Source organism: Orbicella franksi, chromosome 7 (assembly GCF_964199315.1).
Source record: "Orbicella franksi chromosome 7, jaOrbFran1.1, whole genome shotgun sequence".
In the NCBI taxonomy this organism is placed as follows: Eukaryota; Metazoa; Cnidaria; class Anthozoa; order Scleractinia; family Merulinidae; genus Orbicella; species Orbicella franksi.
Window position 1 is genome coordinate 29,235,842 of NC_138151.1, and position 22,259 is coordinate 29,258,100.

At 39.0% G+C, this 22,259-nt stretch overlaps 3 protein-coding genes across 3 annotated transcripts; 2 read left to right on the forward strand and 1 right to left on the reverse strand.

Annotated features, from left to right (window-relative positions):
• The first annotated feature begins 1,005 nt into the window (after window positions 1-1,005).
• LOC145491909 (coiled-coil domain-containing protein 191-like) lies at window positions 1,006-14,487 on the forward strand. Its single transcript, XM_081471199.1, has 15 exons — window positions 1,006-1,172; window positions 1,262-1,297; window positions 1,489-1,591; window positions 4,617-4,853; window positions 5,177-5,343; window positions 5,728-5,951; window positions 6,406-6,580; window positions 7,456-7,646; window positions 8,894-9,161; window positions 10,251-10,731; window positions 11,253-11,335; window positions 11,735-11,836; window positions 12,017-12,313; window positions 13,160-13,314; window positions 13,739-14,487. Exons 1-15 carry the CDS (start codon window positions 1,116-1,118, stop codon window positions 13,887-13,889), a joined length of 2,727 nt encoding a protein of 908 aa, XP_081327325.1. The 5' UTR covers window positions 1,006-1,115; the 3' UTR covers window positions 13,890-14,487.
• A 219-nt stretch (window positions 14,488-14,706) lies between these two features.
• Window positions 14,707-16,566, reverse strand: LOC145491912 (uncharacterized; the record flags this gene model as incomplete). The annotated part of the gene is made up of 2 exons (XM_081471201.1): window positions 14,707-15,282; window positions 16,377-16,566. Coding segments are annotated over 2 exons (726 nt in total), but the record flags the coding sequence as incomplete, so codon positions are not given.
• Window positions 16,567-17,415: 849 nt separating this feature from the next.
• On the forward strand, window positions 17,416-20,991 carry LOC145491910 (uncharacterized). The gene is made up of 4 exons (XM_081471200.1): window positions 17,416-18,667; window positions 18,845-19,006; window positions 19,548-19,780; window positions 20,610-20,991. The coding sequence occupies exons 1-4, from the start codon at window positions 18,239-18,241 to the stop codon at window positions 20,686-20,688; spliced, it is 903 nt and encodes a 300-aa protein (XP_081327326.1). The 5' UTR covers window positions 17,416-18,238; the 3' UTR covers window positions 20,689-20,991.
• Window positions 20,992-22,259: the final 1,268 nt, after the last annotated feature.

Consider the following 22,259-nt stretch of genomic DNA (forward strand, 5'->3'; position numbering starts at 1 on the left):
GTGATACCAGAGATGGTGATTTTAAGAGGACTTATGCCTGGCCTTAGCTCGTTTCCTACACTCGGAGGATCTGAGTCAGTTACATTCGTAAAAAAAGAAGAGAATTGTTCGACAAAAAATTTTCGCTTTAGACTCTCCGTCGCTAAATATTGTACCTTCGATCACGAGGTCAGCTTTTTGCCTCAGTTGTTTCACATAGGTCCAGAAACGCTTTGGATTTTCTTCAATAGCTTCACTAACAAGATTTAGCAGAGCTACCTGGCGGGCATGGTTTTGCGAAATCGTTCAGTTATACATTATGTATACTGTAATATACTTTTTTTTATGATAACTGCAGAAATCCTCGTGCCCCCATTGGATCCACAGCTACTTTGACAATGTTATGACGAAATTCATGATCAATAACAGGACAGACGCATGAAAAACTGACGTTGATTTGTTAAGTTGACTTAGTTTGCGTGCGCTTATGGAGACCGTAGTCAAAGAAGGCGTCTTTCTTCCTTTTCTATCTCAGTCTAGCTGACGCCACGAAGCAGTGACTAGTCGCATCCTCAGGGACCCGGGGGGAGTTAGTCGGCAAGAGAAAAAACACTCGGGATAAAATTGGCGAGACCACAGCCTGTTCTAGAAAGGTGGAAGAAGAAGCTTGTTTCGTCGCTCTTGAGAACTTTGGTTCGCCGATATTTGCCTAGGATTCTGTGCAGATGTTTTTCTCCGTAGAGGTAGCGAGGGAGGAGATAGTTTTATTTCATTGGAGGCATTTTTGCTTTATTTCCTTGTTGAAGAAGGAGGGAAAACTTCACGTAACATGCACTGGTTAATTCTCGGCTTTTCTTTCTGGGCTCTTTTTTCTCGTCTGTTCTTTTTTTTGCTAATCCTACTACCCTTTCTCTCTCCCCAATTCGGCACCAGTCTTCACGATACCTAAAGAGACGAGTCAGAAAAAACATGCAGGAGAATGAGCACGAGTTCGGTTAATAATGCATGATGGGTACCATTCAAAATGGCGGAAAGTTTGAGATCTGTCTCTCATGATTTTTCTCTGAGGACAATCCAACTTTGTCGCTCTATGGACGTCCAACACTGTTTCAATTGTGGAATACAATAAGCTGCAAATGGCAGGAGCGAAGCCGAACCTCTTTAAATGGAACCGGCAAACAAATCCAAGGACGGTAAGCGTGCAAAACAGAGCTCAGTAAAGTTGTTTCACTGTTGTCAACTTCGATACCTACATCTTCCTTGCCATATTTAATTTCCACAGCACTCATCGAGAAGTGACGTGCAAGATTGGATTAAGGTAAGTTCTCAAAGAATCGTGAATATATATATTTTTATCCTGTCATGAATTATAATAGATAAATAAGTTATGATTAAGCCACAATACGTACTGATTTGATTTTAATGCATACAAGCTTACTTACAAATTTACAAGATTTTCAGCCGTACTCGTGACCTTTTGATGGCTAAATTTCCCCCTTTATCCTTCAGAGAGTTGAAAGAGCTTCAAGTGAGGCAGCAAGGGAAGTGTTTGGAAACAATTATCAAAGTGTGCTGGAACAAGTTCATGTTGATGATGATGCATTGGTAGAAGGTAAAGCTACTTTACTTATACATATAGCACTAGTTCATATAGTGTGATCGTGCGGTGGAGTGTAGTTCTGAAAAGAACTGTTGTTAGTGACTGGCGTTTCGACAACCTGAGCGGAAGTCATCTTCAGAGTCAAGTGAATAGTGTTTGTCAGTCGATGATCTTGTAAGTCTGGTCTGTTGAATGTGATTGGTCAGTGTAGCCATGATGGTATTGGCTGAAAGACTCGTGTAAAGTTTGTCATCAGTCATTGGTGGATTTCGATCCGTCTGTTGTTAGTCAAATAGGTTGGTTTTTGGTCCGTGTATTGTTAAGTCGGTCAACTGACCAATCACGTTCAATGGACCAGACTTATGAGATCATCGACTGACAAACACTATTCACTTGACTCTGAAGATGACTTCCGCTCAGGTTGTTGAAACGTCAGTCACCATCAATAGTTCTTTTCAGAACTACACTCACCCGGACGATCACACTATACGAACTACTGATACTCCTGGGTTCAAACCATTTACTGTGTTACATATAGCACTACTCCACTTAGCTGCGGCCAGTTTGGACATGGTATCATGATAATGCCAGATATCAAATTTGTAAAGTCTACTTACAATAATGTATTTAATGTTGGCAGTGTTTTTACAAACACCTTAAATGTACAAGCATATGTCCCCAGACCAAGAACTGAATATGCAAAAGGGAGCCTACACTACAGAGGATCTGTTCTGTGGAACAAGATTCCCTTGGGAATCAGACATCTGTGTAGGTTAAAAGTGTTTAAAACCTCATTGAATGGGAAAGGTTATTTTTTGTACACTTTACATTAAGGAAAGTTTTATTATAGAGGTTTTTATTGTATGCTAGTTACAGTGCGTTTACTGAAACCAGGGCCATCCACACAATGAACACCAATCAGACGGCAGAACTGAAACAATAGACTCTAACATTTTCAAATCCAGCCAATCAAATGTCCAGTACAAAACAATGAAATCTAAACTTGTTCGTTGTGATGCTAATGCAACTATGGTGTCTGTGAATAAATTGTCAAGCTTAAGCCGTTGGTATTTTTGCATTAGAAAATATTGTGTTACTTTACCTTAGATTTTACATTTACAAGTGTGATAAACTCATTAGATTGATCGTTTTCTGGCTGTGAACATACAGCCACACGAAATGTCTTTTATACGGTTGTTGTTTAAAATCGTAGAATAATAGATTTTGACATTTTTTACAAAGTAAATTCCATTCCTGCTGTCTGTGCGTGTTTCTATGTATACACAGCTTTCTGTTGTCCACCACACAGTTCTTGAAAAAAAACCATCGTGTTCACTGTCTTAAGAGCTCCACATTTTGGTGTTTGAGCTCCCTTTCTGGGTTATCAGTGTATTAAAATAACATCTTCATGAAAATTCAAACGACTCTTTTTTCTACATTGTACTATCAAAGCCTCAGCCTGTAAAATCATTCAAGCAAAAACAAAAGACGGACGCATAGGAACTTCCCCTGGATGGAAAAATCAAAGATATTTCGAGAAAGAATTCATTTTTGTATCAAGTTAACTTTTCAATTCTCCTGCATGAAGTTTGCTTTCAGCTCCTTTCAGTTACATCGAAAATAATCCCTTTCCAATTCGTATATTTTGAAACTGCGTTCATGTGAAACTGCTCGGAGACCATTTGAAGGGTCTCTTTTAAACAGCCATGACAATATTCACGCAACACACTCTGTTAGTGATATATATTTACGAGTCACACTCAAATGCAGCTTTTATTTCCATATATTTTCCAAACCAATCAATGACTCCATAGAAAGTGTACTAGCTTATAATTCTTCTTGAACCTGCAAGCATGTGAAACTACTAACGGTTTGAGCTTGGCAATTTATTATGCGACACCATAATTGCATAAGCATCACAATGAACAAGTTGGGATTTCATTGTCTTGTACTGAACATTTGATTGGCTGGATTTGAAAATGTTGGAATCTATTGTTTCACGTCTGCCATCTGATTGGTTTTCATTGTCTGGGTGGCCCCGGTTTCAGTAAACCCACTGTCAGTAGTTCATTAGTTAATGTAATTAATGTGTTCCAGTTAATATAGCTTATTTGTTCTTTTTAATTTTTCACACAACTCCTAGGGAGACCATTTTTGTGATAAGATATTGTGTTAAATAAAGTTTGATTCATTGATTGATTGAGTAAAAGTGTAGCAAAAGATTGATTTACAACCCAAATCAGAAAAAAAAATTTAACCTAGTGGACTTTGTGGAGTTATTGTGTCATGAGCGAACACCAATCAGATGATCAGATATGAGAAGAATATATGTAACAGTAACAGTAACTTTACTACCTATATAATTGAATTACAAGCCTTAGTAACTCGTGGCTAGTAAAGCTATTCTGGGCAAGCTACTATCACTTTAACAGTATTATCTAGTTTAGTTAAAAGAGAGAATAAGAGAAAAAAAAAGGAAATTAAAGAAATTTGAGAAGATAAACAAAGTTAAACCAAAATATCATACATAACACATAATATAGAAATTAACTTAAATTAAATTAACATTAGTCCTACCAGGCTAATTATTAGCCTTTGGTTTAAGCTCTGACAATTGATCACTAAAAGATCAGAGTGATATGTATTATAGGACATTCTAATAAAACCACATACTCTGTTAACATTGGTTATTAATCACATTTGTTGATAGAGGTTTGTAATCAAAAGTTCAAGACAATTTGTGGCTGGAAAAAGAGTGTAACCTTGAGACTGGGGTTGAAATCTTTAATGCTAAAAGCTGTGTTAAGCGACCAGCATGTGGTCACTGACATTTATGAACTTCCTCTCATAAGTAAGCAGCTCTTGTTACAACCACTTTCAATTGTTGAACTTCTGAGATGGTCACCTAGGAGATCCTGAACTTTTTTCATATTTCAAACATTGAATGACCATTTAAACAAATGTCAGGGTGAACATGTATTGTTTATATTACTTAGTAAGCCCTGTAACCTGTTTCTACATGAATTTCTTCATACAGCGCAAGATTTGTTGGATTCCTGGCTGCATGAGAAGAAACGTGATGATTTTAATTTAGAAGTGCAATTTAAAGATGAGAAGTGGGCTCAGAGAAGCAAACCCTTAGAACATGTCACTAGAAATTCTGTTACTGAAGATTACTATGACAATTTTGTGGATACATCAGATCCACTGTTACAGTCACGTGACTGGACAACACTAAACAGTTCTCATAACAGCCAGTCTCCCAATGTTATGGGTAAGTTATTTTCAGTTGATTTACACTGTAGTAGTTTTAAAAATCAATGAAGAAATGTTATTTATAGTATATCAGTTTGATGTACAGTTGGGTACTACACGTATATTTTGTTCTAAGTAAAGAACTATTTTATAACATCTACATATAAAATAGTGAGGAGGATATTTAAAACTGTATTTCCTGTTTGAGAGAACTGATCAACAGTGTTCTTTCTTGAGGAATAAAAAAGAGCTCTTCCTTATCAATGAACACTACTGAAGACTATATTTGCCACCATGCAACAGTGCTACTCACATGTTTCTGCTGTTTTTGTTTCCTTACAGGTGCAGAATATGACGATGACCTTAATGATGAGATATCTGTTCAGCAAATTCTGCGAGACATGTTGGACAAGAAAGTGGTTGAGAAAGACATACTGAATGATTTAGGGTTTGATGGCAGTAAAAAGAGGAAGGATCCAAGACCCAAGATGGAACTCAGGCACAAACAGGTGCCCATTAGACTTTTAGCAAATGAATAAATAATAATTGCTGTTTACAGTAATCAGTGCACTTAGCTATGCCTCGCTAGTTCACAGGCCTGCATGCCACTTAACTGAACTAGAAACAAATATATATCAGCTAAACATAATTTAGGTTTAGAAATCTTAAAAAGCTTTTTGCAAGCATGACCGAGGAGGTTGAACTAGGTTCTACCGAGTAGCAACTCCAGCTTAGTGGTCAGAGTGGGAATTGAACCTGTGACCTCCAGATTTCATGTGCAGTGCTCTAACCACTTAGTCATGCTGCCTCCTTGTAAAATGATAAAAATTTCATAACAAAATAAAGCATGTATTTAGGTAGGCTAGATAAACTGGGCTTTTCTTAATTCTTAGGTGAAGGAAAAAAGCCATGCAAGACAGAAGGATATAGAGAAAAAAAGAAGAGAGCAGGTGACTCGTAAACAAGCTGAAGCTGAGGCTCGTCAACAGCTGATTAGGGAAGAGAAAGAACAGCAAGTGCGGCTTAAGAGAGAAGAAGAACATATACAAAAAGAAATGGCCAAGATTCGCAGAGCTATGGAGGAGGAGAAGAAAGCTGCTAAAGAAAAGTTAGACAGGTGTGTTGGGAATTAAGATTTTGTATGTCACCTGACTTGCTAATGTTTATACATGTTAACATTGTAAGTAGTAAATGCAAGAGATGCCATGCCTTGGGTTCAAATGCTTACTTTCATGTAACTGACCAAGCTGATAGTACCTTGCAGCTCAAGCTAATAGAAACCAAAACTAATTCCTTATCAGCAACTCCAACATTTTAATTCAAGCCTATCTTTGTTATCCACGTGCTTTCTTCCATTTTATATACACTCATTAGTATTTTTATTGTTACTAGTTATTTTAAATCAAATTTGCATCTCTTGTGTCACTGGTACTGAAGAAGGCAGAAGTTTCTGCTGAAAGATGTCTGTTAAATTCAGAATTGTCATTTTATATCCGAAACTGGATGTTAAATTTCCTGCTGTCCAGACCTTTTCAAGTGCTAATTTATCCATTCAATTATATTTCCTGAAGTGAGCGGCATAAGGATCATGAGGCAGAGTTGCTCGCTCGGCAGTATCTTGAAGAAGAGCAAAGACAGAAGGAGGAGAAACAGAGAAGGGAGGTTGAAGATAAAGAGGAAATGAGAAGAATGCTGCTGGAGCAGATGGAGAAGAAGGCAGCCGAGGAGGCAAACAACAATCTCAGGGTACAAAATAATTGTTTACCTTGGACTGTTCTGACTTCTTTCAGGTGCTGAGCCTCTTTAAACAAGTCAGTCCGGTTTTAATCATATTGATATAGTTCCAGAAAATATCCTTATTCTTGCCCCCTCCCTGCACAGATGATTTAGCCACCGACAATTACTCATTTCGTACAATGTTATATATCTTATTAAATGTTTTTGTGTGTAGTATTGCTGTATATTCTTACGACTTGTGCCCTATTTTGATGAGCTCATAGGGGCTTGTATACAACCACCAAATAAAAATATACTGGGATAGTACATATCAAAACACCTAATAAGAGAGTCAACGCAACGCAACACAATGCAGCTGTTTGGTATTTGTGTTCCTTGTGTATCACTAACCCACCCACCTCCACTTTCAGCATTCCAGCTATATATTTCCCTTGCAATAAATCTCTATCATTGTGGGATGCTTTTTGACTGGCAGTTCAAAACAATTGTGGATGTTGGGATTTTTTGTTATAAGCAAAAAAGTGATACTGTTCAAAGTGATACTGTCCGTCATTGTGCGTATGCGTCCATCAGCAATACTGCTAGCCATGATAACCACGAGAAAATATGTTCATAGGTTTCCTTTTCTTTTCCATATGGAAAGTATGGTCTCTACTTGGCGGTCCTTTGGGGAGGTGGAGCTTTGCTATTATACTGCAAAAAGAACACAGTTTTCTTGTAAGAGACAACACATAATTCTGTGTGGGCAAAGTAGCTCCATCTTACCTGGTCAGGTAGCCAAAAACAGCTGAGTATATTGTTCTTTGTGCCTGCTCACAGGGCTTGCAATGCAATGATTTTAATGTTTTGTTCAACAATTAACTGTGTTCTTGTTATTATTTCAGATTCTTCAAAGATATTTCTCAGCCTGGTATTCTGTCGTTGCATCACAAAGGATCAAGCTTGGGAAAGCCAAGGCCATGTCTGACTGGCGATGCAAACTGCGGGCGTGGAATGCATGGCAAGCTTATGTCAATCACATCAGATCTGATAAGGAAGCTCAAGCTGTCACTATGGAGATGAAGGAAAAGCACAGGTACATTCTGTTTCAAATTTGTTAATGGTTAATACTGTTCTTTGAGACATTTCTCACAAGAGAAACGTGGTGACACTGAGTGATTATCGGGCCCTAGCCACACACAATAGCTATGTTTTTAAACTTTACATAAAGGAGACTCTTTTCTGTTTTAACTACCATCAAAGCTTCACCGTCATCATGTGTTGAGGTAGCACCTCATATCCTTGGCGATCCTGAGTTATGGCCACGCCATCATGTATTTCCGGATGGAAACCCAAATATAACTGTCTAGTTTTATTAAAAATAACTAAAAAATGTAAGTGCACTGAAGGTATAGAAAAGAATAATGATATAATGAGTTATGCCGGCACATGATTGTGATGCTATGTAAATATTGTTGAAAAAGTTGGAAAAACTTTTTCAAATTCTGTTGTTCTGTCTTGGAAAAATCGCTGAAAACTAATCACAATATGCGCTCAGTTCAACTAGTCACTTACCTTCTATCTTGTTGTTCAAGTCTAAGTTAAGCACTGCTTTGACCAAATATGCAGTGAAATCGCCTTGATTATGTCCCTCTAAACACTGATGTCACACTATTTTTGTAGTCCCCAGTAATAGCACACCTCTCTTAAGAGAACTCTAAGTCATGATCCAGTCATACACAAACACTGTACATTAGTAACTTGAGGGGGAGAGAACTCCCATATCAGAAGGTCCGGGATGCTCTTCGTCTGGCATAGGGATGTAAATCACGGATTTTGGTCTCACTTAGTGTGTTCAAGACCAAAAATCACCATTTTTACCTGTTTTAAAAGGTATCTTTTGGCATACAGTCAAAGAAATAATAAAAAAAAAAACGGTATGTTTCCGTTTTAATTGGTATTTTTGAAGGGTTAAATAGAGCTTGAGCCCTGCACTGATTGGTCGCCTTTAGGGGTTTAATGTAACTTTTTACTAGTTTTACTTATTTTATTTTATTTAATTTTATTTTATATTATTATTATTATTATTATTATTATTATTAATTTTTTTTTTTTACACAGGACCTGCATTGGCAGCAGTTTTTTTTTCCCTTAAAACTGATGCAGTCATCCTGTATAAATATATTTTCATTATTAGTATTATTCCTTCAAGCATCCCTGGCCTTTTGACATGGGAGTCCCCCCGGATTTGTCACCGTTAGGAAGGGAACAGCTCCCCGAAGTGAACAATCTCAAGCAGTTGGAGGTCCTACATCAGACTTTTTTCTGTTTTTAATTTTGCAGAAAGGAACAGTTGTCATTTAAGTTTCACCGTCATCATTTACTGTTAAGATGTTTGCGGGCCTGGCAGCAGTGGGTAAAAAAAGAACAAGAAAGGAGACAACTACAGGAAGAACACGACAAGAAGACTCAGAAGATGGCGGCTCTACTGCAGGCAGCAGCCACTGGCAGATTGTGGAGTGATCGAGGCGGTAACACAAGCATGGCTTTAGAGTTACAGGATATTGAAGATGATAGAAATGAACAGAGCTCCAGCACGGCAAGGAAGTTGGTAAGACTTGTATTGATGAGGAGTTTTAAGAGAAGTTATTATATGGCTCTGTCTCACAAGGATTGGGAACTACCAAATTTACGAATTTGATTGGCTGAAATCGATATTGAAAGCAGTCTAGATTTTCCCATCTAGACCTGTATCTAGACCGGTAAAAGTTGCAAACTTAAATGCAAAGTCATTGTCTACATTTATTTATGGAAGTGCCAAAAAGCCCGGTGAGAAAAAAGCAAAGAGGACGAGCAAACGTTGGCAGAATTAAATTCAGCTCATCGCCGTTCGCAAGCAAAATGTCAGTCAGTACAAACCAGGCACATTAAACGAATTAAATTGCTCTTGTTTACCATAAAATAAACATCTTATTAACCGAGCTTAGTCGGTCTGTATGGGAGAATCTTGAACGTGGTCGTGTGCACAGACCTCAGTGCGTTCGGTCTGTACTCACGACCTCGGTCAAGATTCTCCCATACAGACCTCCTGCTCAGTTAATAAGAGCTAAATATTGAATGTGTCATCTGTTAAATGCCTGGCAGGCGTTCGAGTAATAGGGCGCGAGTTGAAGCCATACGACACGCGCGGCAAGATCTGAATGTCTGCACCTGCGTGCGTGTTATGATTCTCAGCTCGTGCAGCGGTAGGCAAACATTTGGGCCGTTTGGCTCCTTTAGTATAAGTAATCGTATGGGTGCGAGTGCAATTCAGGAGTTACACTACGAGTGATATTTGAAATATCACGAGTAGTGTAAATCCTTAATTGCTCAAGCTTTCATACGATGACTCATTTATTATGTATGACTGAAAAAATTAGCAACACTCGTGCGTTTAATTGCGTTGCAGTGCAGTGCTTGGCCGGAGCCAATCACAAGGAAGTAATTGTCTCAGTCATATAATAAACGGGGTAATTTTGTGAAGAAAATAATGGTAGTGGACTCTGTAAGGTGGTTTTTGCTGGTACAAACTACATGTTGGTTGTATTTATTCGTTCTGACCGAAAAAGTAACCGTATTGGCAGTAGGTCTCAGACTACAGTCCTGTCTTTGAAATTTACCTATAAGCACTGGGTAACTTTCCGATTTGTCTTTGACGCAGGACGAAATGTTCTCACAGCCTGCCAGGACTGTACCTCTTAAACGTTCTGGAGTAGAAATGGAATTGTCATCAAGAAAGACGGAAGATAGCAATAAGCCGCCGATAAGTAAACCAGCTTGGATCAATCAACCAAAAAGAGAACAAACCAGAAAAGACACCAGGATTGAAAAGGAGACGAAACCTAAATCACATCGACAGCGCAGTTACAGTGAAGTAGAGAACGTTGGAGTTCTTTATTCTGCCGCGAAAAGCAAAGACAAAACGAAACACGACGAAAAGAAACTTAACTCAGTTTTATCAAAGAGTAGATCAGAGGACAGACTTGATGCGCCCGAGGCTCAATCCACAGAACGTGTTTCAACGGGACGGTCAGTAAGCACTTATTTATCGGACAGTAACACGTCTGCTGTGCCCAGTAAATTCACCTCGAGAGAAATTGTTGTTAAATCACAAAAGCCTACCACTAAACCACTACATTTGGGTAAGTCTTTCTATCTTTATAAGCTCGTTTAGAAGACACTTAGCCTGACAAGGCATGTTCTACTGGAAATAGGCGAATCGGAAAAGTTCTGTCGTTGTCTATAACAGAAAACTCGGGCTAGAAATATAATCGTTACAATTGTAATTACAATGTTGAGACATTTTCTCTAGCGGACCTGTGTTAAGAATTTACGAATTCATCAGCTAACGGATCGGTGGGGGTACACGTACTTTTTTGATGTACCTCACCAAATTTAAACAAATTAGTCGAACGGTAGTAGCTCAACGAGCGTGGATGGTGGGTGGCTTCAAAAGATGAGGAATTGGGGAAGTTTTGCGATTCATACACTTTAGAGTATGTGTGCTCGATAAATGGGGCCTGGAGAATCTCTGTTGTACGACTTTGCACTGGGTAGAGATGGCCATAGTTTTTCACTAGCAGTCCATCCTGAAAGTTTTGTGACGGACTACATGTGAAGTAGTACTCAAGCAAAACGAGTGACTTTGTGTTGTTATTTTTAGCTATGGAGGCACGCGCTCAACAACGCTTGGAACGAAAGAAAGCTTTAGATGAAAAGAAGAGGAAAGCTGAGGAAGAAAAGTTGGTATGTGAGCATCCTCTGCTCCTGTTTTTTGCAGCATTTTTTTGGCCTATTTTATTTCTAATGCGCGGTTATACGCGCAAACATTTTCGGCGAATTTGTTTATTTCTCGGCCCCATATGGTCAAATTTAATGTATTTTGTCTCGTTTCTAAGTTTCCTTCAATGACGCTATTCCTGGCCGATAATAATTTTGTTTTTGTTTGCTTACTTACAGCATAGTGATTTATTTTAGAAACTATAATCTGCCAGTCCCCAAATTCAAGCAAAGTTACGTTGAAGATGCCTTTTCCACAGCTAATATATTAAAAAGTGACCAAGTGACAGTTGTGTGGCTCTCGTCAAGCCTATTGTGTCCTTAGCCTTCATCATTTTTGTAACTAATATAATGTACATGTGGCAGGAATTCCTCAAGAAGGAGCAGGAACGTAAAGAAACAGAACTGTTGGCGGAAAAACAAGAAGTGCTGCGTAAGAGAAAAGAAGAGAAACGCGCGGCTAGAGAGGTAAGGAACATGCACGATGAAAACAGCTTTATTCCACTCATAATATCAAGAGAATCGTCAACTGAAGGACACAGTCTTGATGTACTAGCAGATTCTCAGAACCATCATTGGTTATTTTTTAATGATCAGTAAGGAAAATTTAACTTTTGATCAACTTTCAGTTTTGTTTTCTTTTTATAGCGAGAGCTCGAGAAACAGCGTCATTTAGAACACAATCGCCAGCAGGTCGCCATGGCAACCCAACACTACGCATGCACCCTTCTCAAAAAGTTTGGTATGTTGCCATGGAGACGTGTAGTGGAGACGACGCGGGAGAACATGTCACGTGCTGCGTTACATCATAACAGAGTGTTACTAAAATGCTGTTTCCATCCTTGGTTGGAGTTTACTAGAAGAGTAAATGAAGAGAGACTGGAGGCAGCAGAAGCATTGTGTAAAAATATTTTATTACGTAGAACTTGGAGACAGTGGAGAAAGGTTAGAGCAGCTAGTCTCTCACTCGACTGTTAACAGTATTTGATTATTCCTTGACTTAGCCGAGTTCGTAAGAGCATTTCAAACGGCCCTAGTGTGGGTTTCGTGTGACGAGCGCAAGCTAAAGAAGGCACTAATTTTCTTTCCACTTCTCAGACCTTGTTGCACCATGCCCAAGCAGTCAAAAGCTAGCGCCGATATTCTTCCAATACGGCTGTCGGGCTGGATTACTGAGATATATTTATAAAGCATTGGACAAATGGGTGATCATCTTGAGGGAGGTTGACTGTACAAGGGAACCCCGCCCTACGGTCACCTCGTTATTACGGCCACTGTTTTTTTCCCGGCGAAACGCTCATACAGTTTCTAATAGGAAAACCGCGTTAATGCGGCCACCCCCATAATACGGCCAACGCCCACAATCTGAAATACCAAACTGTATAATCCTTTATAATTATACCCCGTTTATACTGCCACTCGAACTGAGTTATGTTCATCGTTCTATTGCCAATACTGTATGTAATGATTGAAGTTTCAATTTTTTAAAAAAAAAAAGTATATCTGCATTCCGGATGCGTATTAGAGAACAGTTGTTTAAAAGTGCAATACTGATATATCTGTTAGCTTCTGTTAAGACGTTACTCAATTTGGACCAAACACGAAATTTGACCCTACCGTTCATAAGGCCACCCCGTAAATACGGCCAAATATTATTGGCCCGCAGGTGACCGTATTAACGGGGTTCCACTGTATGTGTTTTGGTGTAATTAAACTGTTCCGTCATTGCTACTGTTATTCTTGATTGTCTAGTCAAGCTGTTATTTTGTACTGTTTTTCTATGTTATTTAGTATGGCCAGCATGCTGTCAGACTTCAGATGGTAGCGGAAGACTACTGTTCGTCTTACCTGGTGAAAAAGTACTTCAGATACTGGCAGGATTATGTTACCGAACAACAGATCATGTTATGGGAGAAAGAAAGAATAGCTGAGGAACACAATGAATGGTAGATATTATCAAAGTCCTCCAGTGGTTGAATTTTGCTATCGAAAGTAATGTCATGTTTGTGATAGTTAAGTGTTTGCTGAACTCTGATTGGTTTAGAAAACTCGGGCAACTTGCTTGACTTAGCTGATGCATGTTTTCCAGTACTTGGCGCTGGTTGCATTTTTTTCCCCGCTGCATTGTTTACTTGGATAGTAGTTTAGTTGTGATAATGTTTAGCTTGGCGCATTTTGTTGACCATTAGATAAATCTCTATCCAGTGGACTTAATAAGTCTAAGGAAACCAACTGTTCTTTCCACTAAAAGTGATTTAGTTGTATCGTGAACAACTGGGGCCACATTTTGCCGCTGTATTCTAGCTTAAATTTAGTTTACATTTCTCTTACACAGTTCTTGTGTGATGAGTATTTTTGTGCCATTTGCAGGCGATTGAAGAAGTTAGCAATGATCTACTGGAGGAAGTACATACCCATGATGAGATCAGAACGAGAAAAAGACATCAGGAGAGCGGAAATGAGGAAAAGAGTTCACTCATGGCTACCTGATTTTCAAACTCTAACTGAAACATCGCCATGATCCGATCATTTGCGTTGCTATAAACAAACAGAATTGCAAACGAGCTTGGGAAGTCTTCCTCGAGTTCTATTGCTCATAGTTACGCCCGTAGTCACGCAAGCACTTCAGAGATCAGCCGGCGGCGTTTCGACTGGCGCGGGAAAGTTGAAAATGGCGCGAAAATGTATGGTCATCAGTATCTCAAAGGAGGCTTTTTAATGACTTCTTAGCTTCGTAATACTGTGGATGAAATGCGTTCACTTAATGACGAAGAAAAAGACTCACCCACTTCACAAACAAGGCCATTTTATGTTAATTTGAGACGGGGTGGAGTAGAAAACTACCAAAAAAATATTCCTGCACAAGAGAAAAGAGGAATAAATCGTACCTAGCCGGTGATTGGGAATCAGTGAAAGTTGTCGTACTAAGATCTTGAAGTGGAACAAAAGAAAATTCTTGCGGAACGTAAAGGTGAATAAAGAAACTTCCTCCTCTTCGCCGTTCTAAAATAAAATCCTTCATTTCTTTTTAACTGCGAACACCTGGTTTGTAAGAAAATGTGTCAATAACTTAAGTTCGTATTTCCCCTCTAAAATACGGTGTGCAATAAATATTCTGTACATAATATTGATTTTTTTCATTTATTGTTTTGCCTGAAATTTTAACAGATGGTCTTGATGTTTAAGCTTGCCATTACTTGTGCAGATTCTTAGGTTAGGGCGAAATAGCGAGTTCAGTATTACGTTCATGTTAGAAAAGTAAAAGCGGTAGAAAAGTAAAAAAAAAAAAAAAAAAATGAGAGAAAAGAAAGGACAGCAACTAAAGTATATTGGGAAATCACAATCTAACAATATATCTCTATGCTCTTCAATTTATTCTCAAATGGTTATGCCTTTTTCTTCTCTAATTGCTCTCTTTTCTTCCAGTTGCACTGGCGATTTTTCTGGTGCTTTTTCTTCCTTTGGTTTAACGTGTTCTAATTTGTCGACTTTCCCGTTAATAATTTTGTGTACCGGGTTTGTTATTTCTGTCCTGATCGTTTCCTGTTGTGGCATGAGCAGTGAACAAGCCTTCAGTGGCGAGTCTTGCAGTTTCGTTGTTACAGTTGAGTTTGGTTTCTGTACATTCCTTCTTCTCGGTGTGCCATTTTGATTCCTGGGCGCTCGCCTTGAGCCCTTGCTTCCTTTGCTGTTGCTGTTGTCTCTGACTTGGGTTCTGTTAAAGCAACTGGCTATGACAAATGGCGTTGGATTGCATTTAAATTCCTCGTTTTTAGCGAGTTCGTTACATGGGAATTCATCCAGCAACAGCTGATCGCAATACAGGTCATTCAGGTTTGGCAGGTTTGTCCCTTCACAGCCGTTGTAGGAGACGCTTTTCAGATACACCTTTAGTTTCCTCAGGCGCCGTTCGTCTGAATAATGAAACAGCGATTCGTTCAAACAAGGAAGGGACTTTGTAGAAATTGACAAAAGTGAAATCAAACTGAATTATGAGGAGCCAATGCGAATTAAGCTCGTTCCCAGATTTGTTATGGACGAATAGATCTGGGAACGAAATTAGAGCTAAATTGATCCTCAGGTTACGGAAGTTTTTTTGGCTCCCCGTAGCTCTTACACTGCTAGTCATCTATGCGGTAAACGTGTGCCCTGGTACGCAGTATTTGCTCCCAAACATGCAAATTTTACGCGATCTGCTGCAAAAGGCCAATGTGCACGAGTGATAAGCAATTCTCTATTTTCCAATTGCCCATAATTCACTCTGTTTGGCCCCCCAAATTTTGCGTAAACTATTGTTGTGAAATGCTCTTGGGAATATGCAGACCTCCCAAGAGCATTTCACAACAATAGTTTACGCAAAATTTGGGGGGCAAACAGAGTGAATTATGGGCAATTGAAAACTAGAGAATGGGCCATTTGCGAGGTACCTTTTGCCTCTGTTTCAAAACGAGTCTTCGCGCAAAACCTTTCATATGAAATTCAGTTTGACTCGATCGCATGATAGAGAACCTATACGGTCGAAACGCATTTTCATATGAATAGTTTCGCACGGAGACTCTTTTAGACAGTGAGGCAAGAAGCAACTTGGAAATGTCTTATTTCACCTTCCATTATCAAATGTAATTAAGCATAAAGGTTTGAGGGTTATTCTCGTCCCCAGAGCCCACGATCCTTCTGGCCTGTGGCGGGGATCGAGAGCTCTGGGCTGGTCAAACACCGGAAGTCCGCGATTCACGGACTTCCCGTCAAATCTGGCAAATCTGGTTGGCTGAGAATACGAAACGAATACTCTGCGCATGCTCAGAGAATCGGGTCCGGCTAGAGCTCTCGATCCCTGCCGCAGGTCAGAAGGATCGTGGGCTCTGGGGACGAGAATGTTTGAGGGTTAGTGATCACTAACAGAAAATTGTTTGACGTGTAAATAAATTCTTCCAATATATAATACTAGAACTGTGTAGCGACCAGTGGCAAGAATTCATATGTTGAACATTGCGACAAGGTAACTAACCTGCTGCTGTTTGATCAGCACTGGAAGAAGCATTTGGAAGAACTGCGTCTTTGGGTTTTCTAGATTTCGTGTCCACTGTGTTTCGTGCTGAAGATGAATTAGTCTTGGCAGAGCCTTTTTGCTTTGTTTCCTTGGCATTTGCTGCTTTCTTAGACTTTTGAGGTCTTTCCTTCACTGTAGGCTTTCCTGATCAAAGAAATGATATATAATATAGGGGTCTGAGTATTGCTATCAGACTGCCATAAGTTAACCAAGAAAACTCTACAGTTCATAAATGAACGGCCACGGGCGATAAACAGCTTAACAAAGCGTAAGTAACTAAATTGAGTTGACACATAAGCGTGTGAAACTTTTTTTTCTCTCTAGTTTTTCTTTCGTTTTGTTTTATTTTGTGTTGTTAACTTTCTTTTTATAAAGGTCGATTCTGATTGTCTCCGATGAGGAGTTAAGCACATGACCTTCCGCACACGGGTCACTACGCAATAACCAGCGCCCCGAGCTACGAGTTTCGTAGCGAGCTGTATCATTTACTAAGTTTCAAATAACTTTTACTTACCAGAAACTTTGAAGCTGGTGACCTTAGAAGCTTTCATTCCTGCGTTATAGGTTATGGTCAAATGTTCTTTTGTGTCCGACCGTTACACATGGTTGTTTTGCTCGCGCTCAGCTGACGATATCGTGCGACATTCGATCCTCGAACAGCGCATCTACGAACCGGCGAGCGAGAAAAGACGCCTTTAAACACTAATGGCTAAATTTTAATTTCATCGCATTGAAAGTAGCTCAAAACAAAAAAATTGTCATGAAGTTGCCTTCAGAAGGCTTCGTGTCTCCCGCGCTAGTTGTAACTGACTATGTTGCTCTTCAAAAACAACTTTTTTATATCTCGAATTGTTAATTCTCTTAACAGAGCTTCTCACTTTCAGATTTATCGATTTTTTTTTTATTTTCTATTTATTACTATTATTTTTTTCTTTTGCGGGTGTTCTGTGACAAAATGAGAAGTCTTTGCTCCGTTATAGATCGTTTTCACTGTCACGCAATAAAAAAATAAATCGAAAACCATCCGGTGGAAAAAGCTATGAAATTATGATGTTATAGAAGATAACTAAATAAGCCACCTCTCCAAGTTTTAGGCCTGTGCGTTTCCCCAAACTTCAGATATTCGTCGAAATGTTTCGCAGGTATTTACAGAGCCCAGTATGAAAATGCCATGTTGGTGTACCTCCGTGGTACACCAATATGGCGGCCGGAAAATAGTGTAAACATCTGGAACTTACTTTGGCTATCTAGGCGACTGATTATCAGTACGGATCAAAAAAACATTTACATAAGCACTTTTCCTAATGCTTTAACCTCTAAAAAGGCTCAAAATCATGGGATAAGTATATATTTTACGACAAACTCGATCATAGCCTTGTGTCACGCACCTCCATAATCCTGAAATTCAAAATGCTCTGGATTCCAAACGAAGCACGCTATTGAGCTGTAAAATTGTAAACAGATATAAATATACCGCCTCTTGTGCCTGATGAGGACAAAAACTTTAGCGGCTCTTTCGTTTTGAATTTTAGAAAGTGATGACGTTACGTGAAAACGATCTATTCATTACAGTACAGTACAGTCCAGTCCAGTCCAGTCCAGTCCAGTCCAGTCCAGTCCAGTCCAGTCCAGTCTTTTATTTTTCGTTTTTGGAAGCGAGGCCAGAAACTACCAATCACAGCCCTTGTTCTCTTGGCGCGGAAATTTGCTTTGTTTTAGGTCTTCGCGCGGTAGAATAATTTCATTCAGAAGTCGCTTCGTTGCTGGCCGGATTTCGCTGCTAGTTTTCTCGTAAATTGTCCTCATATCCGTTAGTGAAAATGTCTGCAATGAAAGATATCACAAATTTTAGCTCGAGTACTGCTCAAAACAGCCACGACAGTTCACCCGAGAGGGATATTTTCGTTTCTTTCGTCGCTCCGAGCTCGAGGAAGAGAGGCGCGAGGCAAACAAGCATGCAGAAATCCCTACAGAAGTCTGAATCGCTTGGAAACACGAGCAATGAAGACGACAAGAGTGAAAGTGAAGGAGAAGGAGAGCCAGATTCAGTGTTCATGACTCCAGAGACACCGACTGAGTCCCGGCCGAAAGTAAATCGTCCAAAGCGAAAGAAGCTTCGTCTTGCTGGAAGCCCGCGAAACGAGACTCCATCGCCCGCGCTTTCTGTAACCCTGAACGGCTTGACCAAAGCGCAGTTGGTAGATTTGGTGAACACTCTGGTAGCAGAAAGACATCCAGACCTTGAACAGGTAAGTTTTTTATTCGAAATATGTGCAGAATAAGAGGTAAATCTCAAGCAAAGCTTTAGATGCCGAACGACGCCATTTTAAACAATAGCGCTTGCCTGTAATTGTTATGCTGATTTGATTAAAGGCTTTTTAAAAAGCTTTGTGCTCCAGCTGATGGTTTCTCGTTTTTTCTCAAAGGAACTCCGAGGTCTCATCCCTGAGCCAGACCTTTCAGAATTGGAAGAAAAGCTGAAGTATTTACAGAGAAACATTTACAAATCCTTCCCGTATACTCGTTACGGTTCGTCGCGGGATGCATTCTGCTATCGCCGAGTCAACACACACCTCGCAGCATTCAAGGTGAGTAATTGCCACTGAAAAGTTAATTACCGCTGTTTCGAAGTTTGATCGAGTTTTCTCCTACGTCGGTTATTGATGTTATGCCTCTCAAGCAGTAATCTTTGTCACGTTCTTTGTGCGAGAAAGGTTTGTTTCACAATCTTTCCCTTTCCCCAACCCCAGCAGTGGAAATGCGACTGTTAGTCCATGGTTACAGTCTTAGAACCTTCACTTTTATGAATAAATGTTTTTATCAATTGAAGTTTGAGTTTTCTTACGGCTACTGTGGTGGGGTGATTTGACAGAATAATTTATGAGCAAAGTCAACTAATTTATTCCACATATTGGGTAGTGACAGAACCTAAGATCCTCTTAGGCATGGTTCACTCTTGCAACATTACAACATGAACATAACAAAGTAAAAAAAGATCTGATTTTTCCTTAATTTGCCATGCTTACGTCTCTATGGTAATTTCTGTTGTGTTTGTGTGAACTTGGCGTTAATTCACTTCTTACCTGCCAAAAACAGAAATTAAAGTCAACCATAATATTATCATTGCAGAAAGAGTGCGTAAGCCAAGGACAAACCTTGGTAGCTTCGCAATTGTGGGATTCAACTGTGAACTATGTCCTGATGGCTTGGTCGTATGTGGATGGCATGCCAGACTGGGATAACCCATCACACAATAAGAGCAAAGAACAGTGCTTCAAAGGTCTTGCTGCTCAATGTAAAAAAGCACTTATGAAGCTGAAGAGCTGTCTTTCAGAAGAAAAATGTACAGATTTGCTAAGAAGGTGAGTCAAAGATAGCATTTTCACACACCCTTTTAGCCAGGATTTGAAAGTGAGCATCCAAAATGTGTAATAGGGTTTTCTCAAATAAACAGTTTATAAGCAACATGTGAAAAATAAAACAATCTTTTTTAAAGGTGGGTATCCACAGGATGCCTGGATGCCCATCTGGCTGAAAGCCTGTTTTCATACAAAGTGTCTTTTTATTTCTGCAAGGGATTATCTTTGTTAATTTTGTTATATGTGCTCACAAAATTTAAACTGTCCTGATGGCCCTCGCTGTTGCAAGTTCAACTTGAAAAGTATCATTGTCAAGGTACTGCAAGACCTGCAACATGCATGCTCAAGTCTTGATTTTGCAATTTTTTCAAATGAGTAAAACAAACAACTGTGTAGTCTATAAATATCCTTAAGCTTTTAGAAACACATTCTTGCAATGTAGGGGTTGAAATAATGCCTGTCACTGGTGACAGGTCAGAAGTTCCTAGTAAATAAATAGTTCTGAATTATTTTGTTTATTTGAATTTAATCGTCATCGGTTTAGTTTTCCACCTGCATTTGAGCAGGCTCAGACACCATTGTTGTGTCAGTTTTTTGACAATTGCAACATGAGCATTTTATCAGCTTTTAAGGCTTGTTTACACTAGTACATAACAAGCATACACCAACATATGCGTAAGCAGTATGATGTTGATAATTAGTGTTTTTAGTTATGATAGTTGCTTATGCTTGTGTGCTAGTGAGAGCCAGCCTTTTAAGCTTCAATGTCTCCAAAAATAGTTTAACTAGATGAAAGATATATTGACTTATTCATTTATTTTTGTCTTTTTAGGATGAAATCTGCATGTGAGCAAAACAACCAGTTACAGCCCTGTCTGGACCTGCTGACCACACTACAGTCAAAAGTTTAGCTGTTTTAATCATCAGACGTCATTCAACAGCAAATGCTCTATGTTTCATATATGTTGTTAAGAACAGCTGTTGGTTTTGTACAGGCAAATGTATATGTGCCCTCAATTTATAGAAAAAAAAAATTTTGGTTATTCAAAATGTGTTTTGGTTTCAATTTACATTGTTTATATTATTATAGAAGAAGAGATTAGATTTTTATTTTTAAAGTGATGAAACACATTTATTGTCATTAAAATATCACGTGCCTACCAAAACATAACTGTTAAGAAATTTGAAATAAATCTTCACGTATGAACAGTTTACATAGACACCTTGACTTGACTCCAAATTTTATAGTTATATTTTAAAAATGTGGATGAAAATGCTATCAGGGTTTCTCCACAAATACTCAGTTGCGAGATAGTGCACAAGATTAAAGTTTGCAAAACTCACAACAAAAACGGCAACACGAGGCCTTCATAAACTTTGTTTCCGCTAAATTTAGTGAGCTGTTTCGATATCGCTTATTTTTGCCTTCGAAAACATCCATCCTTCAGGCAATTTCAAAGGAAAATTTATGCCAGCTTTCAAATTCAACTTTCAGCTGTCAAACTGCCACCTTTTAAACCAATGAGATTTTATGGACTTTTTTAAGTAGCCAATCAAAAAGCGAGAAAAGGTATTGATAATGTTCTCGTCATTTTGAATAAATTTCACTTATCTTTGTTTACGGCAAGTTTAGGGCGTCTTTTCCCCTCATTTGCTCCCGGCATTTGACCATTTTGGGGTCTCGTTATTGTAAAAACAAATTGACGCCAGTTTTTTATGCATCTGTCCTCTTCTTGATGATAAATTTCATCATAACATTGAGAAAGTATACTGCAAAACCACTCACCTGCGGCTCGTGGTGCCACAGCCACTTTGACAATGTTATGACGCAATTTATCATCAATAAGAGGACACGCATAAAAAACTGACGTCAATTTGTTAAGTTGGTGTCGAACGCGCCGGCTATCAATCTAAAAAACAAGGGGAAAAAAAAAAAACTACTCTTCAGGTTTTCTTCGTTCTTTTACTGTGCCAGTCTCACCTTCGGGTATTTATGGTACTCTTCTACCTCTTATGCTGCTAACGACAACAGCGAAAAAGAAAACACTCTTCGTGGGCATTCGCGTTTATTCGCGTGGAATCGCGGGCTTTACTGAGCAGCGGACCGCTTTCATGCGTGCGCAAAGTGCGATCTTGCCAGTCCTGGATCTTGCAAAGTCGAGATTTTAATTTACGCGTAGAACGCGCGTGAAAAATTCCTTATCCACGAAGCTAATATCTCAAAAACTGATCCGGTGACCCTACCTTTTTAATGCAAAAAGTTATTAAATGGCAAAAGCGGAATGTAAGTGCGAAATTGTAAAAAAACTGGAGTGGAATTTTTCTAACTAGCAAATTTCCATTGTTTTTTTTTAAATTTAAGCAAAACCTACTCTACAATTTTTTTTTTTTTATATATTTCCCCGTTTCTTCTTCTGTGTGTAATAAAAAGATTTTTATAAAAAACCAATATGGGGTCACCAGCTTAGTTTTTAAGATAGAT